This window comes from Ceratosolen solmsi, unplaced genomic scaffold (genome assembly GCF_000503995.2).
Source record: "Ceratosolen solmsi marchali unplaced genomic scaffold, CerSol_1.0 scaffold15, whole genome shotgun sequence".
Lineage (NCBI taxonomy): Eukaryota > Metazoa > Arthropoda > Insecta > Hymenoptera > Agaonidae > Ceratosolen > Ceratosolen solmsi.
The window spans coordinates 4,100,235-4,121,817 of NW_011948434.1; the positions used below are offsets into that span (position 1 = coordinate 4,100,235).

The 21,583-nt window shown below is 32.9% G+C and overlaps 1 protein-coding gene across 1 annotated transcript in view; it reads left to right on the top strand.

The window, feature by feature from the left end:
• Positions 1–7,136: 7,136 nt before the first annotated feature.
• LOC105364874 (midasin) overlaps positions 7,137–21,583 on the top strand; it is a 161,122-nt gene continuing 146,675 nt past the window's right edge. The window contains exons 1-2 of the mRNA XM_011502903.1: positions 7,137–7,299; positions 7,380–7,508. Coding sequence (XP_011501205.1) covers positions 7,279–7,299; positions 7,380–7,508 — 150 coding nt within the window. The 5' untranslated portion in view covers positions 7,137–7,278. The remainder of the gene's footprint in view (positions 7,300–7,379; positions 7,509–21,583) is intronic.

Below are 21,583 nucleotides of genomic sequence, written 5' to 3' on the forward strand. Positions count from 1 at the left end.
CCCTACCTTTCAATTAATCAAATTTCTTGCAGATGAAAGATTGGTATTCGCAATAGTAATTGGTAATAAATTAGGGATTATTAAGACGAAAGCCGAATATTTTTTTCGCACCTACAAACCAGCAATTACAATATCATCCGAATACTTTATTAGTGGGCGTAGCAAATTGCAGATAATGAAGTCGTCTATAACAATGATTGAGAAAGCCCCGGTTAAATTTTCCTTCACTCGACTCTCGGCGTGCTTGTTGGAACGCATCACTAGCTGCGTAGCACAAAATGAGCCAGTTCTGCTTGTTGGCGAAACTGGCACGGGAAAAACCAGTTCGATTCAATATTTGGCTCGGATTACCGGCCATAAATTAATAGTAATTAATATGAATCAGCAGAGCGAAAGCGCGGATCTTCTCGGTGGCTATAAGCCAGTTGACTTGAAGTTTCTGATCTTCCCAATAAGGGAAGAGTTCGAGATTTTATTTCGCTCGTACTTTGCCGTAGAGCCGAACAGAGAATTCTTAAATCACATCGGTACGTGCTTTAAAAAAAGTAAATGGAAAATACTAATTGGCCTAATGACTACTAGTACCAACGCGGCCGTCAAAAGATTAAGATCGAAAATAGCGAGTGAAAATAAGGAGAAGACGGACAACTCGGACGTAACTAAAAACAAAGACATTTTAAGAGAGTGGGAAAGACTTTCTGTTAAATTAGATAAGCTGACATCCCAAGTTAAATCTCAATTGACTTTAGCATTTGCATTTATCGAGGGAAGTCTCATAAAAGCGTTGAAGGAAGGCCACTGGGTGCTTCTTGACGAAATTAACTTAGCCAATGCCGAAACCCTCGAGTGCTTGTCCGGCTTACTCGAGGGCTCCTCCGGCTCCTTGTCTCTACTCGAAAGGGGCGACACGGAGTCTGTGAAACGACATCCCGACTTCACTATATTTGCATGCATGAATCCAGCCACGGACGTAGGGAAGAAGGAGCTGCCGGTCGGCTTGAGGAACAGATTTACCGAATTTTACATCGACGAGGTCACGGAAAAACATGATCTGCAACTTCTGGTCGGCTCTTATTTGAGCGAGTTGAATTTACCGGTAGAAATGCAAAATGCGATAGTGAAGTTTTACTTGAAGGTGCGGCAAGAGGCTGCGTGGAGTCTTTGCGACGGGACGGCTAAGAAGCCACATTACAGCTTGAGAACATTGTGCAGGGCTTTGAGCATCGCTGCCACCAATCCATGCGTCGTTGTTTTGCGATCTCTGTACGAGGCCTTCTGCTTGAGTTTCCTCACTCAATTGAATTACAAGTCCTACCCGATTGTCCAGAGAATGATCGTGGAGGCGATTTTGGATAAAAAAGCGGCTAAGGCCATATTGGGTGCGCCGATTCCGAAGCCAAGGTAAATCAATACCCTTAGCACTATCTAGCACAATTGGCCTTCATATTTATTTGAGAAAGAATCACGAATAATTATTATCCATTTGAAATATTGTATGTAATGACAAAGAAAGTGGAAGGGGGGGGGGGAGAAAATGGAATGAAAGAAATGCTCGGAAATGATATTATAATAATAGATTAGTTCTCGATGCAGTAACGGAATGAAAATTCTCATCTACAATTCTAGGCAAACAAATAGGTATCTCGAAAATTGTATTATTTACCTCTGTCAGTTGATGAAATAACGCGCATTTCACATTTAATTTAATTCCTACGTAAATAATAACGATCTTCTTTCTATTTCATTATATTATTATACAATAATTATAATTGTCCAAAATGCCGCGTTAGCTTGAAAATCAAAGTAAAATCGTGCAAACGTTGCTCACAGGCCCTACGACAAGCCTTCGTCATTTTAAAGATTCGCGAAATTCACGTGCTTGTATTGGTGTTGATTTGGTAGTGGTGGTGTTGGGGGGTGGGGGGGGGAGGAAGGGCAAGCCAATGAAACTTCTGGTTCACGAAACAGGTGCTCGTCGACCGAAGAGTACGTGGAGTTCGAGGGCTACTGGGTCGTAAAAGGCACCGCCGAGATCAAAGTATCGCAAAACTACATTCTCACCGATACGGTCAGACGTAATTTGCGAGATGTCGTGCGAGTCGTCGCAATCGGCAAGATGCCTCTCCTGCTGCAGGGTGAGACATCCGTCGGTAAAACAAGTTTGATCACCTATCTCGCCAAGGCCTCGGGCCACGTTTGCGTAAGGATCAACAATCACGAGCACACAGACCTGCAGGAGTACGTGGGGAGTTACGTGGCCAACGAGTCGGGGAAACTCGTGTTCAAGGAGGGTATCCTCGTCGAGGCCATGCGCAAGGGCCACTGGATCATTTTGGACGAACTCAATTTGGCCCCGAGCGACGTGCTCGAGGCCTTGAACAGAGTTCTCGATGACAACAGAGAGCTTTTTATCCCGGAGACTCAAACGACTGTCAAGGCTCACGAGAACTTTATGCTCTTCGCTACTCAGGTACCGTATTCCTACAGTTATTATTACCATTACCTATCCTATTCCTACTACCAATCAAATTTCCAGTCCGTACGTTCGTTAAATTATCCTTCGATAAGCAAAGACATCGGGTATTATTACGATTATTAAAAGTCTATCGGATGTTTGACGGCGGCGGCACAACCATAATTATTTATTAAACATATAGTTTTTATTATTATTATTATTTTCTTATTAAACTAATTGAAACTTACGATCGAAGATTATCCTCGAATAAACCACGAATAATTGGGCTATTCAATATTTATTATATTTCGCCATGAATAATGTCCGTCGCATGCTTTCACTCACCTCTCAATCCAATACAAAGTAGTTCGAGAGGTATTATATAGTACTCGTATATATAAAATAAAAACGACGACTGCTCCTTGCCGGATAATATTATACCAATAAGAAATAATGTATTGCTGTGATTTGAGATATAAGATGTAGTAGTTTTGCTCGATCGCAATCTGAAAGACGAGAAATTAGGAAATTTGAAAATTTCCATTTTCATTTGGAACTCGCGCTCGCGGCAGCATCGAACAATTTCACTACCGTTAATCGCACTCTGCCTAGTTTATCCAATCTCTTTTTCCATGTTACGCTCGATGGAAAGAAGGGGCCTCGAAATACGATAATCATCTGAATTTAAGCTCAATTCTCGACTAATGCACAATGTACGCGTACGCAATTCCAAACGCAGAATCCACCAGGAATCTACGGGGGCCGTAAAGTACTGTCCCGAGCCTTTAGAAATCGTTTCGTCGAGCTGCACTTCGACGAGATTCCAGCCACGGAGCTTACGCACATTCTGCACAAGCGTTGCAGCATGCCGTTGTCGTACTGCAAGCAAATCATTGCGGCAATGACGGATTTGCAAATGCGTCGTAAGAACACGGCGGCCTTTGCCGGCAAGCAGGGCTTCATCACTTTGCGCGATCTGTTCCGATGGGGTGAGAGATACAGGCTGGCGCCCGACCCTGGCAGCAAATTTTACGACTGGAGTCAACATCTAGCGGATGAGGGATACCTCGTGTTAGCGGCGAAGGTGCGCAGACCCGAGGAAGCCGAGGAAATCAGGCGAGTAGCATTTTTTGTTCTTATAGTTTTTACAGCCGTAAAAAAGGGGCAAAGACGTTTGTCGTTATATAATCGTAATTGGATTATTATCGGCGATCGAGAGTTATCGGCGCATCTCAGCAGCTTCCATTTGCTTAACGATGGCTTGAAAATTCTAATCACGAATATTTTACGCCGGGATTCGATGTTTCAATGTGCGAGGTCGTTGTACTCGATTGGACTAGAATTTAATTTAATTGAAGCAATTTTTATCATTTTGATATTATAAGGTAGATTTTACGTTGGAGTGCCGGTAATCGCGCGCCATGGATCAGAGATTCGAATTACTGATGGTTTCTGGGCCGTCCTTGAATTTTAATCGCCAATCAAACAAGATCTCAATCAGATAACTGCAAATTCATCAAATAACAAATTCATCAGATAACTACATTCATTTACTAGGATTTCGAAATACAAATACGTGTATTATTTAAAATGCCATTTATTTCAAATTTAGAAGATTTTTGTTTGTTTTTTGTTTGTTTGTTTGTTTGTTTGTTTGTTTGTTGTTGTTGTTGTTCAATTGACAATTCGCTCGATTAAATACTCTTGGAAAAAATAACAAGCCAAGATAGATTTCGATAGATTTTGTTAACTTAAATGTAATGGGCACTTTATATTTCATTTTCACGTTCCCTTATGTACTAATACGAATGCGCTTATGCTTCTACGATTTAATTAATTTTCATCCTTTTATTATATTATTAAATTCTTTTCTTACGACCCTTAAAAACGATCGATAATCATTATTTCAGGGAAGTCATAAAGAAGCATTTGAAGCGCAGTGTGAATCCACGGAATTTATTTACTTTAAGCGAGAATACGTCTTCCGTAACGAGATCGATTTTGGAAGGGATCGAAAGGAAGGATGATTCGTCCTTTAAGCACGTCGTTTGGACGTATCACATGAGAAGAATGGCTGTCCTCGTAAGTAAGTCCTACGAATTCAAGGAGCCGGTGTTACTCGTCGGCGATACCGGAGGGGGTAAAACGACGATCTGTCAATTGATCGCCCAATCAAGGTCAAGAAAATTATACGCGGTTAATTGTCACATGCACACGGAGTCATCGGATTTCTTGGGAAATTTAAGGCCGGCGAGGAACTACGACGAGAAAAATAATCAGAGGCTGTTCGAGTGGGTCGACGGCCCGTTGATAAAGGCGATGCGCAGCGGCGACTTTTTCCTCGCCGATGAGATTTCATTGGCCGACGACAGCGTTTTGGAGAGGCTAAACTCATTGCTGGAGCCCGAGAGGAAGCTGCTGTTGTCGGAGAAGGGCATTGACGTCGGCGACGACTCCAAACAAATGGATTACACTATTGTCGCTAACGAGGATTTCTTCTTTATCGGGACCATGAATCCCGGCGGAGATTACGGGAAGAAAGAATTGTCGCCCGCTCTGAGGAATCGTTTCACGGAGATTTGGTGCGACGGATGTACGGAGCGGAAGGACTTGCAGTCCATTATCGAGCACAATTTCAGTGCGGAGATTGGAGATCGCGCTGGGAGTGAAATGTCAGAGAGTATGTTAAATTTCATCGATTGGCTTTCAACGTCGGACATTGGCAAAAAATTCACCATCAGTATAAGAGACATTTTGAGTTGGGTCAATTTCATAAACATATGCATAGAGAAAAAGGAAAAAGCGTATAAATTAAATCTCGGAGATGCTTATTACCATGGAGCGAGCTTAACGTATACCGACGCTTTAGGATCCGGCTTAACAAGCAGCGAAAGGTAATAATTCCCTAAGGTAATGAATGCCTTAATGAAAATCTCTTTTACTCGAACAGCATACGTATTAAAATACTTAAATTTCACTTAATACATGTGTATGTATGCGCACGCACAATCAAACGCAAGCACAAGCATAAATTCGTACTAATGTAGAAACGTATCTGATCATCAGAATGTAAAATTAATGTAAAAATCGCACCTGTCGTCCCAGCACATACGTTTCACACACACACACACACACCCATTTCTTACGTTGACCAAATAATATAGAAATTTCGTTCGCTCGTTTCAGCATTGAGAAGATTAATATATTTAAAGCCAATGCGACTGCCATGTTAAAAGCTCAAACGGACCGTCTGAATGCGCTTTCCTTTACCGGCGATCCAATGGACGTGGAGGCCGAAGCAACAACAATTTCCAGCCAATTTTTCGGCATCTCACCCTTTTTCATCCCAAGGGGCCCCGATAGTCAAGACGAGGCCAGCCTGTCGTTCACATTCCGCGCGCCAACGACTGAACGCAACACACTCAAGCTTCTGCGTGCCCTGCAACTACGGAAGCCCGTTCTATTGGAGGGCAGTCCTGGAGTCGGGAAAACGAGCCTCGTCTCGGCGCTCGCGAAGGCATCCGGTCACACGTGTTTGCGCATCAATCTGAGCGACCAAACGGACGTGTCGGATCTCTTTGGTGCCGACTTGCCAGTCGAAGGTGGCAGAGGTGGTGAGTTCGCTTGGCGCGACGGTCCCTTCCTCCACGCTTTGAGGGCTGGACATTGGATTCTCCTGGACGAGCTCAATCTCGCCTCGCAGTCGGTCCTCGAGGGCCTAAACGCTTGCTTCGATCACCGAGGAGAAGTTTACATTCCCGAATTAGGTACACCGAGTCATCACTTTTATTCCACTTCCCTGGATCTCAGCAATTGAGCTTCATCTACCTTTCAATTACATTATATGGCATATCAAATAATACTAAAACAAAAAACAAAACAAAAAAAAACAAATAAATAAATAAATAATCGCTTCGTTTTAGATAAAAGCTTTATCGTGAAACCCGAAACGAAGCTGTTCGCCTGCCAGAATCCAGTGAAACAGGGCGGAGCGAGACGTGGTTTACCAAAGTCCTTCTTGAACAGATTCACACAGGTGTTTGTGGATGCATTGGCCGATGAGGATTTAAAGTTTATAGTCGCCATGCAATATCCAGTTATAGAAAAGCAGCTCGTCGATAAAATCATCCTATTCAATTCGAGGGTGTCCAGTGAAGCGGGAGTTACTTGGGGCTTTTATGGGGCGCCATGGGAAATGAATTTGAGAGATGTTTGTAGATGGTGCGAGGCTACGATTATGGCAGCTAAAACGGATATGACTGGGAAAATTGTTTATAATCCGGGAGCTGCGGTGGAGCTCGTTTACGCGAATAGAATGAGAACCAAAGAGGATAAGCTTAAGGTATAGATTTCAACGTTGCAATAATCATGATTATTAGGGACGGGCATAAAAACGATCAAATTGATGTTTAATATTCTTAATATACATAAGTGCTCTATTATCAATTTTCACGTAAAAAGGGGGGAGGGGGGCTTTGCGTTCTTTCATTTGTGTAAAATTCATAGCTCATAAAATCAGTATGAAACTGCGGTGAAATAAACAAGAGGGCATGAATGAAATTGAAAAAACAATCCAATGTCACGGCAATAATTCGTTGTGACGTGTATTTCAACATTCGCAGGTATCGAACATTTATAAAGATGTATTTCCCGAAGAAAAGTATTCACTGTCACCGCCGCCGTTAGTGAATATTACCGATGAAAAAGTGTATTTTGGCGATGTTGCTCTTCAGCGCTCTAACACATTGGTCTATGATGATCAAAATTTATTACTTCTTCGTGATCAAATATCGACGCTTCAGAGTCTTGCACAGTGTGTTGCGATGAATTGGATGTCAATACTGGTAAGGACAATTAATACACCCAATTCTTGAATTTTCCTACGAGCTTAAGCACAATTCTCATACGATAATTTTAATTGTAGGTAGGAGGATCGGGTTGTGGCAAAAATAGTATTGTGCGTGTTTTAGCTCAATTGGCAGGTCAGAAGTTGAAATCGATTGTCGTGAATTCGGCCATGGATACAACGGAGATTCTAGGCGGTTTTGAGCAGGTAAATCTTGAGTTATTATATTATGAATGGCATTGTTACATATTGCCTCGTAATGTTTAAGATTGTGTGCAAGATTAGTTGAAATATTCATTGAAACAAAAAATATTTAATATAACGATATCCATCTATCTATATATATATATATATATATATTTCTTATTATACACGTACGATTCATTCGCACCTAGGCATACTTGAGTAATAATCAATATCAATGAAATTAAGACTTACTAACTAACATTTATTGAAACGTGGGTCCAATCATTCAAATACAAAACAAATTATTTCGCTTTATAAGTATACGTTTTATATTTAATCTTATTAGGCACAATTTGTTTGCATGGTTAATGTTTATAATATTTTTCAGACTTCTTGGCTATGCTTTGGGAGGATGAAAAAAAATGTCATATTTCTTAAAATTATATTTCCTTTAGATTTATTAAAATTATATTTTTTAGTTAAAGACTAAATATTTTTCAACTGCTAGCAATACTTTAAGTATAGATAGTTACAGCTTTAAACTTGTCTTGTATATTAAAAATCGTTACCTTCCATCATTAATTTTGTAAATTAGATTTATAACTCTATTGAAAATCAATCCTTATTAAGCAAAATATCTACTTATTTCAATTAATTATGCACTTAGGATTTAATTAATGATTATTAAAACAAAGTAATTCTTAGATTCTCAGCTGCTTCTCATAAAATTCAAAAAATAAATAAATTTTAGATATAGATTAAAAATGAAATTCATTATTTATTTTAACATAAGAGCATTATTACACTGTTTTGTATTATTTTTATAACATTCAAATCATATTACCTTTAAATCTTTCATTAATTAATAACAATTTGTTGCATAAACTTAGCGTATTATTAATGGCACATATAATAATTTCCTATATACTAATTGACAAAAAATGTGTACACAATCTCTAATGGGCGGACTACTTTAGAATCAATGGTTTTTATTATTTTTATTAATAATATTATTATTATTATTATTATTATTTTCTATATTAGACTATATTTTTGGTTAACCTTTAAAACTTGATAGCTTTGTGTATCGGAAATAAATTTTGAGCTGAAGGAGGACAATAAATAGTCGTTGTGCCATACATTAAGCATACGGTATGGCCCGTCGGACCACTTCTTCATCAATGTATTTTCTAATAATCTCTAATTACTTTAGAATTTTGTTTTGTTTTAGCATCTTTGCTTTTAAGCTTTCTAGGTATGCTTTTAAGGTTTCTTTAGTTACATCAGTGATTTTTTAGTATTTTTATTTTCAAAACTACTTAAAATTTTTGTATTTGTTTTAACATTTTAAAAGCATAAGCGGCATTTTATTTTGCAATAGTGTAACATTAATTTTTTACAATGATATATACATACTGAGGTTTTTAATTTAACTCAATGACATTTATATAAGTAAAATAACATTTAATGATAATTAATGGTTATAAATTATATTAGTTTATAATATTTTTTTAATTGTCGTATAATGTACAGTAATTATTTCATTTATTACGTTGATATACTTTTGAAGTCATATAATATGATAAATTTTATTTACGTAAATAAATCGAAGTATTAGTTCCAATATCACTTCATCTATTACCGTCATGATTAGTAATCTGATATTTCATTTAGATTATTTTATAATGTTAATGAGGTGAGTTAAAACGTTTGTTTCCAACATTCGATTATTTTTAATTATTTTATTGATATTGTTAATATTGTTAATTAATACTTTATGCATCATTTTAATAATCGGCAGATTGAAAATATTATCAAAATTGAAATTTACATTGCATGATTAATAATAATATCAAAGATGTTATTTTTTTATAATTATAAACATTTCAAGTTATATAAATTTAGATACAAATGAGATAACTAATTACTAAATGTCTTACTAATTAATTGTATGGTTATTGTATACTACAATATAAATGTTAGCGATAGTAAACATTACCAAAGATTCTTAACTCTAATTTTTAATTAAATTTTTAATTAGTTAAATACTGTCTATAATTTGCGGTCAATACTTTCAGAATTGCTTATTACCGAAACTGCATAGCTGACATCGGCATTAACGAGTCATTTTCTAATATCTTCTAATGTCTATCACAACGTTCATTTTTGTGAAAATATTTTTTTTTTCAAAACATATTTAACTAGTAAGAAAGAAGCAAATTATGCATTTTTGTTACTGTCAAGCTCGATTATATTTACAACTAGTTATATCGGAAATACATTATAAGAGGCTACAGGTGTTATCATTTTCTTTATATATTTATAATTGTTCTTTTATATCACTTACTATAAAGCTCAACTTTACCAAAACATGGCTGAAAATTTTTATTGTTATTTCATCCTGAAGTAAAATTATGCTAATACATTAAATACATTTCTTACAATTATTACAATGAATGACAACAATTATAATAAATAATTTTATTCGTACATATTCATTCGTAAGTATTTGAATTTTTATACACACTTAACACTGCCATAACATTTAGTCACATATAAAATTCATGAAGGAATAATTTATTGTTAATTTAGTTTCAAATATGTTAAATTTTTTTCTTTGTCAATTATAATTTTAATTTCATTATAGTTTAAGACAAAAATACAACCTTATTAAAATTAAACCATTTTTGTAGTATTGGATGTTCTGGAATTTAGTTCATTGCTAATTATCAATTAAATAATCTCAATTTTAAAGATATTAGTTATTTATGAAATATTATTGCTTTATGATTTTTTATGAAAAACTAGTATATTTATACTTGAACGCCTTCAATTAAATCGTAAATATTTGAAAATTACGTATAAAAATCTAGGAATAGGATGTATTTAAATAAATTCAAAGGGCTGATTTTCTTCATAAATGAGGTCGTTATAAATGTAGGTGTTCCATATAATTGGAATTTCAATGGAATATTATCATTATATCATTGTAATTACATAACGAATGAGCATTCGGATAGATTTGTTCTTATAGTACCATTAATTATAAATATTTCTAGACGGTGAGGATTTATATTCTAAATAATAGATAAGCGTGGCTAGTAAATTTTATAAATTTAAAGGATAATTATAATTTTTTTTTTTAAATCTACATTGATAAAGAGCATCAATAACAATATTTATCATAAGCATTATGTATATATATATATTTTTTTAACTATATTAAAATATTATTTCAATGTTGCTTTTGAAAGCTAGACTAATATTATAATAATTTTCTAATGTTTGTACAAGTTGTAATTAATATATAGAAAAAATCCTTCAATTTTATAATGTCTGGCCATTATATTATTAAAAAAATTCATTAATTAAACTATTTATTATTTAGTACCTATTAAAAACTATTATTTTATTGCTAAATAAGTTTAAATTAAAAATATATTAAATATATTAAATTAAAAAAGTTTAAATTAAATATATATAAAATACAATAATATTCGTTATTAATGGAGTATTTATTCAGTCTGAAAAGATTTCTTTAAGGAGGAGGGCATATTGTTAAGTTTTTCGAGTGCTTATGGAAAAGAAATTGTGCTTTATTTCACTCTTCTACATTATGGCAATGCATTCTGTATATTTGTACCGTTTACTTTTAATTCTAGTTATATCAGATGTTGATATGTACACGATGTATCTTGTTATTAAATTGTAGATAATGAAGGCCTGTATTTAATTTAATCGAATAACTTTTAATTTTTACTCATAATAATAAATTATCTCTTACTTGACAAAAAAAAAAAAAAAAATTTATTTATGAAAAGTTCAAGTTATTAATTATTAATTTATTAACGAATTGCCGTGTAAGTTTTAGTTAGGAATGATGCAATATATACTGTTTATATTAAATTAATTGTCTCATTTTCATTAGTAATTTTCATTATTAAAAGAAAAAATTTAAATTAATATTATTCTAATTTATTTTAATTGTCGAAATTGATGATAAGTAAAACTTCAATAAATAATAATTGAAACGACTTCGTACTCGTGAAAGTCTTGTAAATTATTAAAAATGTTTTTATCTGTATGCAATAATTTCAAGTCATAATACAACAATTAAATAGTACCGTTATATAAATTAACAATAAAATAAAATAATATTTATCATGAATTATTTATTGTTAATTTAAAAGCAATCCCATATATTTGGGCTTGACAGTCCATTGGCACTCGAAAAAATCTGTTCCAATTGACCTAATTATTTTTCAAATTCATAAACATTATCACTATATAACGAACAAGTAAATAAAAAATAATGTATACTAAGTGATGATATTCGAATATTTGAATTCTCGTGAAGTAAATTTAGTAGTAAAAGTGCTTTGCAATAATTTTGTATTATAGATTATTGAAGAAAAATATAAATATAAATATCTTAAATATATCAATACTTTCTAGCCGAATATATTATTGAGGTTGAATTAGCTCATAGTATTTTGATATTCATGTGTAATTTTGTATAATTTTGAAAAAACCTATCCATCCAGCTTCATCTATACGGATCCCTTATTAATTATTAATTACTTTGAAATTATGTTAATTAAAACATATTTAAATGTTTAAAGATCAATTTTAATATAAAAATTACAATGTCATAGCCTATGAGAATTGTACACATTTGTTATATAAAAATATTCATCCACTTGAATTACTACTTATTTTAAAACATTTAATGGTCCTATATTCATATAATACTCATATAATTAAATATTATTTGTATACTTTAATATTCATTGGAGATAATAATCGATGAATTTTGTTTTCAATTCATGTTAAAGTTAAATTGTTAAAGTAAATCGATGAAAATGTGAGACGCATACTATATATATTGAAAAGTCGAAGACTTTTGATCGAGAAGGTACTTTGAGAAAACTGCGAAAATTTGTCAATAAATTGATAAATAAATTCAAGTAGTTTTTAATAATATTTTGCAATGAATAATTTGAAATTCTTGTACTAATGAAATTAAGAAACTCGAGTACTTTTATTTTGTAAAGTAATATTTTGTGAAAAGTACAATTATTATATAAACACTTTCCTACAAATTGAATTAATATTTCAAATTGTCATCATTAAAATGCATAATATTGAGATCGATCATGCACATTACGTTTTCATGTAATTTAGTATTACAATATTGGAATAAGCCATCGAGAAATGAATTTGACGTGGTTTGAAATGGTGCGGCGTTACGTATTATTTTCAATTATAATTAAAGATTATAATTATCTGGCCATAATTGTTTTGATGTTTCGCTAGTTCGCTAGTTAATAAAAAAAAAAACAAACAAAAAACAAACGAACGAACGAACGAAAAAAAAAACACCGCTTATTGGATGACCTTACTAAATTTAAATCATAAATATTTTTTTACCACTCCGGAGTCTCTAAGTACAGATAAATATTTTGACGTACCAATGGGTTTCTATTGTTTGTAGAATAACAAAACGAGCCTCAACTCAGGTTCAATATGACGATATATCTATGTCAAATAATGAAAATTTACAGAAGACAGTTTGAGGAAAATTTGAAGGGAAATTTAAGTAAGCATTTAAGCACAAAATCTTGAGCTTTAGAATATGAGTGTGAAGTAAGTATTAAAGTGTTGAGATGATTGCGCAATGAGCTCGCCAATAATAGAATATTGCAGGGAGTTGGTGGAGCGCGCAGGCGAGATTAATCGTTCGATTATTGCACAAGAGTGCAGGACTATCGCACAAGTAAACAAACAACGACGTTTAAGTACTTTTCATCGTAATCTTCCTTAACGGCGGCGGTTCACTCGCTGGGTAAATCGCTGCTGCACGGACTGCAAATCGACCGCTGGTCATTGAGCTCCGATGGTGGAGGCAACAGGAGGCTCGGCCGTCGCAAAAGCTCCTCCTCGTAGAGACTCGTCATGCTCTTGGGTCGCGACGGGATGCTCCACGGGTCGGAGACGTCGCTCTGCGGATGGAGAATGATCGGCTTTTTAATTGAAAGATCAGGCATTATTAGCATTATTTTACGATGCCTTGACATCCGCCCATTTAATCGTGCTTTAAAGTGATTTTTACCCGTTTTTCATTTCGAGTGATCGTTCGAGCTAAACAAGTCGGCATTTCGAAATGTTTATCAACATTTACCTCACAATCGATTATTCTAAATAGCTCGGGCCATTTTTCTTTAAAAAATTTATAACAAGTGCTTGGCGCCATATGAACTTATGATTGCTTATTTAACATTCATAATGTTACTTCGACGCTCGCCACAAGAACCTCACCCGTTTAGCTTAATGGTTAAACAATTTTCTTAATGCACTTGTTTTTGATTGGCAAGGAAATCGTGCGTCTATTTACTTTCAATCAATGAGATAATGTATGATTTTAAATTTATGGCAAATGGTTAGTAAATTTTAATCTACTTATAAATTTCACTATAATTCGAGAATTCATCTCTTTAAAAATGTAAGCCCGATTATAATGTCTCATACGTGCACTAAAAATACAAATTCAGCGTACTTTTAACAAGATTAAAATATCAAGCTTAGAATATTAAGAATTTTCTCATTTGGATGTTAATGAAGCCATTGAGTGAATTTTGAATATAAGCATTTAATATCATTGATATGATACTAAGCCATCTACTAGCTAGCGACAACTATATTTCTAATTAACAAAATATAATTATACTTATAAAATATTTATTCTTAATAGATATCATAAAATCCAATTAATACAAGCAAATGAAACATACGATTAAATGTTGACGACAGATAATTGATTATTGAAAATACATGTTTATTAAATTATTTTCGTGAATTTTTATTTGCACATTATTGCACACAATAAATATATCTTTATGCGACAAATATTAGATAAGAAATTACTGATGCTTGGGATATTGATATTGATATTCTAAGGCATAATAACGAAAGTGTTAATCTGACTTGAACGGACATATTAAGGAAGTAAAATTTTCATGAGTCTTGGTATTTATGCCACGAGCCTCTTATTCTATAAAAGCATCTTTCTTATAATGGATGATAAATGTTATAGGTACGTTGACTTTATCGGATAATGTTTGAATAATAAGAGCAGATAATAAGAATGATCACTATCATTTAAGTGTTCTATTAAATATATATATCAATGTACAAAAAGTAAATTTTATGTCTTTTACTAAATGTAAGTAATTATGTTGAATACATGATCTGTTTCTTTATTTATAGGGTTATATAATGAAAGAGACTTTTCGAAGAAAATTTTTTTTTTTTTTTTTTTTTTTTTTTTTTTTTTTCATTATTTCCTAGTAATATATTTTATAAAAGTTCTACAGTTGCATTTTATAGCTGCAAAATTCTTGAAAGATTAATAATTTTTTATTCGTTTGTATACCACTGTGTAATAATTTATAGATATATGTTTGATGAAAAACAATATATAAATTGAAAAGACACGCATTCATTATAAATATAAAAATATTTTAAAGACGATAATACATTTCATAATGCACAAAAGTATATAATGTCAAAAAAAAGTAAGTACATTCATTGAAATATAGTCTAAGAAAAAGTTTCTAATTTTTCTAATATTTCGCATTTTGGGTATTAAGATTTTTTTCTTTTTATTTTTTTAACCAAGACCGTTTATTTTTATTAAATCATAAACTTTAATTATAACTTTACTTAAATGATAAATTTAAAAATTTCATTGGAATAAGCAGGCTACGATAAATGGCTTTTATCTAATAATTAATTAAGAACAAGTAATCTCATTGTTAACTATTTGAATTTGATTATTTCAATTGATTGAAATACCAACAATAATAATAATAATAATAATAATAATAATAATAATAATAAGATTGAGAGAATAAATTGAAGAAAATTTACTGGTTCATCGAAACAGAAACTTTATTAAAATTTAATATAATTTTGTATAATAAAACGGTATTAATGAATTTTAAATTAAATGAATTCTCGAATTTCGTGCATCGATAATGAGAAAAGAAACGGTTAAAATTCTTGCTATTTTCATTGATTATTTGCAATGTACTCTAAACAGTATAGTTTGAGTACCATGAATAAACGATACTATTTAAGCATTTAACGTTGTTTGCGCTTATTCGTAAAAGTGGGCAGATTAATGACAGATCAATCGAATGAAATTCCGTGACTATGTACTATTTCTTATGGTATTACTTCGCTATTTTTTGGCGAAACACTGTGGAATATCAAAATCGCTACGTATGTATGATAATAATTTTATTAATCTGTTATGAGTAAAGGCAATTTTATTGAGAGATAGATTTATAAATGTTGTTCGATAATTTATGATCCGCACGCTATATTTTATGAATGTTTTGAGCTTAGAAAAACTGTTGATATTTTATTTGTATGTTTTACTTTATGTGAACTACAATCAAGGGGTTAAAAGATAGTAATATATCGCTGGAAATTTGACCGTAATAAATATGACGAAAATTACTTGAACTTTTAATAGAATTTCATATATTCTTTGAAATTTGCAAACTTTCTATATTATATATAGCAAATCAATATCATTTATCTTGTGTATTTGTCCGCTATTAAAGATAATATAGTATCGTATAGATATGAAAATATAAATGTGATTTCGTTGGTTTCAATCATCACACGTATTAATGGAAAATGTATGAGTAAAAAGATACTTAATCTTGCACTGTGTTTCAGTAAAATAATGAATAAAATGTTATGATTTTTCAAGGTAATTGTTGTAATCGCGTAGGTCTTTAAGTAGTTTACTTAAATAAACTATGTAACCTTGGAACGAGGCATTATGAATATTTTACTTTATGTTGCTCATTACGTTTAAGCTTAAAGATATTATTTTTTTTTTCAACCTATTTCCGTAAATGAAAGTCAGTTTTTCCATTTAAAAACCAAAATGCAAATGAAATAAGAAACATTATTTTTTACTAAATTGAAATTAATGCAACGAGCTACAAAAAGAAAATGCTCTAAAGTAAATTGTGTACAGAATGAGTATTGCCAAATCAATGCAGATCAAAAATTTCAAAAGATACATCACATTCTTTAGATATAATTTTGGCAAAGTCCATATTATAAAATTCCTTTTCTGTTTTTTACTCAGATTCAAAAAATGGAATTTTAATATATTTGGATAACAAAATGCTTCAATGCATATCTATCTAGATATTTTAATAAATGATTTCCAAAATATATTAGTTTATAAAAATGTGAATACCTATTGTTTTTCTGGTGGTAGTTATTTTAATGACGTCGTCTTTCACAAACCGTAATCTTCCTGAGGTTAAAGTAGCTAGAAGGAATAAAGTAACAAAGAGAGCTATGGATAAATAGCTACTTAGAAAAAGCTGAAGAAGGATAGAAGATTTATTCAGGCAATACTGTCGTATTATTTATTGTGTTATTGTACGGTGGACGAAAATACGTATTTAAAATACGAATAATTTTATCATACAATTCCTTAATAAATTGTTTACTATAAAAACAATGTTTAATAAAGCGTTCTATCCTCCCGTATAATACTGCATTAATATTATGATGATTGTTAGTATCATAAACAGTGGAAGCGTCGTACGCATGTAAAAGAAAAATATCTCCTTAAAAAAAAAGTTATCTTTTACACTGATAAGAAAAGTCGCTTAATGAATAAACCAAAAACAAACAAAAAAAAACAAAAAAAAAAAAAAAAAGAAGGAAGCACACCAATAAAGTTGTTATTTTAAATTATAACTATTAATCACTGGTGGAAACAAAAAGCAAGCGCATATCTCTTATTATTACTAAAGAATGTCTACTAAACTAAACGTATCTAAGATTTAATTGTAATGTTCTAGTCCTGTGTAAGACTGTTTCTCTTGCGGTTAGAAAAAGAGATATGAATAATTAGAGAGCGATTCTCTTGCAATACGGACAATGTAATGAGTAAAATTTGCAAATAATGAATCTTTATGAATAAAAGGAATAATACCTCGTTAGAAAATGTTTGATCGTTTTTTCTTTGCTTTTATTTTTTATTTGTTATTTATTTATTTATTTATTTTTATTTTATTTTATTTTATTTTTTTTTGTCAAATTAAAAGCCACAAAATTGTATCTTATAGTGGAAAAAATTACGTGACAATTTGTGTATAAATGCTAAGGAAAATAATTATATCGAAATCAATGGTTTATTATTTTAAGAAACAATCGTAAGTGAAATGAACCGTTCATTGTATCCGTCTGGTGCAGGGTAAATCATTGTCTGGAGATGCGAGACGCGCTAAGCAACAACACCGAATACTTTTTTGTATCGGTTTCTCCAGCCCAGCTCCTCCCTGTTATCTCCTTCTCCCCCCCCCCCCCCAATCCTTCCCCCCATTTTTTACCCGTTGGGCTGTGGCGGCAGCGGCGGTTTAAGCAGCGCGACGTCACTGAGGTCGCAGGAGGTAGCCGGCTGGGCTCCGTAGGGCAGGTCGGGAGTCACCGGGAGTCGAAGCGAGGGTTCGTATCGGGGCGGTTGGGCCTGCTGAAGCTCCGGACTTCCCGGGGCCGTCGCCCCTAGGATCCAACGCGCGAAACTCTCGCAGCAGCCGCAGCAGACGTCCGTCATACCCTGGCGCAGGCCCCGATGCAGCGTCAGGAAAAGCGTCGGGTTCACAAAGGCATGGACGTAAGCGATATGCAGCGTCACCTGTGACATAAACTTATTTACCTCCGTGAATTGCTCGTCGCTGGCTGCTAAAGTGGACCTCGACTCGGCAAATATTCGAACGGTGCGCTTTCGAAAGTGCTTTATATCTCTCTTGCGTAGGCGCATAAATTTCAATCAAGATTAATGTCCTTGTCGAGACGCGATGCTCAAGGACTATAAGAGCTGCTTTATCGTAAAAACACACTGTACGACATGTTGCTATCGATTGTGTTTTTGTAATTAAGTCGATGAGTTCTGTACGTGGACGGACGGCTACGTTATAAATGTTTAATCATAAAATTATACATCTTCGGTGGTTTTCGTATCATCTATCGATCGTTCTATTAAGAATTGTGAAGGAAAATTGCAATTGCCTCGAAAATATATTGCTCGATACTTTTAGATCGACAATACAAGCTCGACGACACATGGGCCATTGCATATTTAGCACGAGACAGACGTATAGACTATAAAAAGTTCTAATTGTTGAATTTGCTAGTGATCGAAACATGTATGCAACTTCATAATCGTGAAGTAATAATTCAACTCTCTGGTCTTACTTATAAATAATTCATATGGCTTTTTAATGAGATTATAGAATACATTGAACAATCGCTTTAGTCAAGTGAATACAATTATTTTCGTACAATTACTACTGCTACGGATACTACTTCTACTACAATCACCACCACCACTACTACTACTACTACGGATACTACCTCTACTACAATCACCACCATTACTACTACTACTACTACTACTACTACTACTACTACTACTACTACTACTACTACTACTACTACTACTACTACTACTACTACTACTACTACTACTACTACTACTACTACTACTACTACTACTACTACTACTACTACTACTACTACTACTACTACTACTACTACTACTACTACTACTACTACTACTACTACTACTACTACTACTACTACTACTACTACTACTACTATCAACTAATAAGAAATTGTTTACAGTTTGTATTGATTTTAATTAGGTTTAAAAAGCGCGCAGGTTTCGAGTCTAACAGCTAATGAATTTACAGCAAAATTATTTATTTATAATTATCATAATTAAATTGATACTAGCTACAAATTGAATTTTTATTTTATTCATATAACCAAATTAATTAAGCAAAGAGTACGTTAAAATAATGTAGCAGCAATTTTAATTTACGGCAGCAAGCAGCACAGTTTTAACACTCTGAAAGACAATTAAGATTAAAAGGGAAGGCGTCGCTTTTTGTCAATCAATTGCCTTCGCATACGACAGTTAATTAATACAGCATAGATCTCGGAGTTACAATCCATTACGTTTGGCTGTTTTACCGCGTAGCTCGGCAAAGCGAAAGTTTCGTTTCGGGCGATTTACACTTCCTTAGGGAATTATTATCCACGGCGAGCGTATAATTCTCCTTTGTAAATTACAAACTCTCACCGTTTGACCATTTGTGAATTGCTGCAGCTGCGCACACGAGCTACTGGAAAATTAAGTTACATAGAGCAAAGCCCTTTGGAAGGTATAGCGTCGATAATGTCGTTTTTTGTTTTTTTTTTTGTTTTGTTTTGTTTTGTTTTTCTTTTAATTTAGTACCCCAACGCCATTAATCTCGCGGATTTATACGCCGACGGAAATGCAAATATCGCTTTATCGAAACAAATGGTGTTGTTGCGGCTTATTTGCCTTTTTATTCATTTATTTACGTGGGCATCGTGTTTTGCGGAAGCTCGAAAAAAATGTTGGCGGTGGGGGTGCGACAGAATGGAATAATATATTATACAATGGTGGTATAAAGCGGTATTGTGCATCGATATTAGTCCTTTACTTTCACGCCAGCAGAATGCCAGAAACTACATTTTCAAGATGAATTTCAAGACAAATTTGAAGAATATTCAAAAGACTTTGAGAGAGAATTTCGATGCTGGCTGTGACAAATATAACTTTTCATCCTCGGCCCCCCCACCCCCCCACCACCCCTCCCATAACCCGTTAAAAATATATAGACGAAGAGGTCGTGGATTAAGGCTCCTTTCGATACTCAATATATAAGCGAGCATAAATTTTCCAAATGCATGCGCTGAAATTTACGGACATCGACGCATATGCAAACCGACAAACAAGCTCAAAAGCACGGAAGTTCGCATTCCTTTTCTCGAGCTACGCTATCCGCCCTACGTCCCGCAAGCTTTCGCTTGTATTTTTGGTTATTTTTATATAGACACATAACTTTCCCCATCTATTCAATGACATCTCTGGCTCTGGTCGTTCACAAGTTAAAATTCTCCGAGTGATTTAAGCCATACTTTTACAGATATGTCTTTATCTCTCTTTATCTCTCTTTATCTCTCTCTCTCTCTCTCTCTCTCTCTCTCTTATTATATAAAACTGATCATTGGTATTTGAAATTTCTCGTATTTTACGAGTTTCGTGCTTACTTTATTAATCAGCGTGAAAAAGCATCGCTATATTTTCAAGGAAATAAAGTAATAATAAAATTGCAGGAGCATTATCAATTATAAAATTAGTCTTGAAAACTGGCAATTATTTTTTCTCCAAAGTGAATTGTTATTTTAAACAATCGTAATTTATAAACTGCTCTTTCTTTTATAGTTTTCCGAACGATTCGTACATTATAAATGTGTGTTTTGAGCATGATAAATGTGGAACGCATAAAATCATCTCTCGTAGTTAAAAAAGAAAACTAATATTTCTATGCAAAATATACGTACACTTGTTTCAATTTTCCTACTATTAAATCAGATATTTTAAGAATTTTTACATAATCTACGCGGTTATACTAAAGAAACAAAATTTTATATTCAAAGATATAAAATAAAAGAAAACAAAAAATAATAAATCAACTTTATAACAAGCCTTGTCTTCTTAAGAACTACAAAATTTATTTAGATGTTAGTAACTTTCAAATATTTTTTTAAAATTTTGTACGAATAAAATAAAAGTAAAATTTAATAGAAACTTTAAGACCTGTTTTAATTAATTAAAGCCTTATTATTAATGCAAATTAAGAGAAAACAACGATAAACAGTTTTAAAATATATGAGCTACGGTATTAATAGATAGAATGGAAAATATTGTTTAAATATTATTGATTAATTGATAAAATGCTGATATTTCAGTAAGCGATATCTTTATCATTGTATTGTAAAACGTCATTTATTATAAAATTCTTGCTGGTTGTTTAATATATCATTGTAATATGTATCGATTAAATACATTATTCAAATATTTTTGCATAAATATATGTTTGCTCGTAATTTACGTTTAAAAGAATCGATATTAATTTAATTTTCCGTGCTTTTAACATTTTCAAGAAGTTGAAGTGCAAACG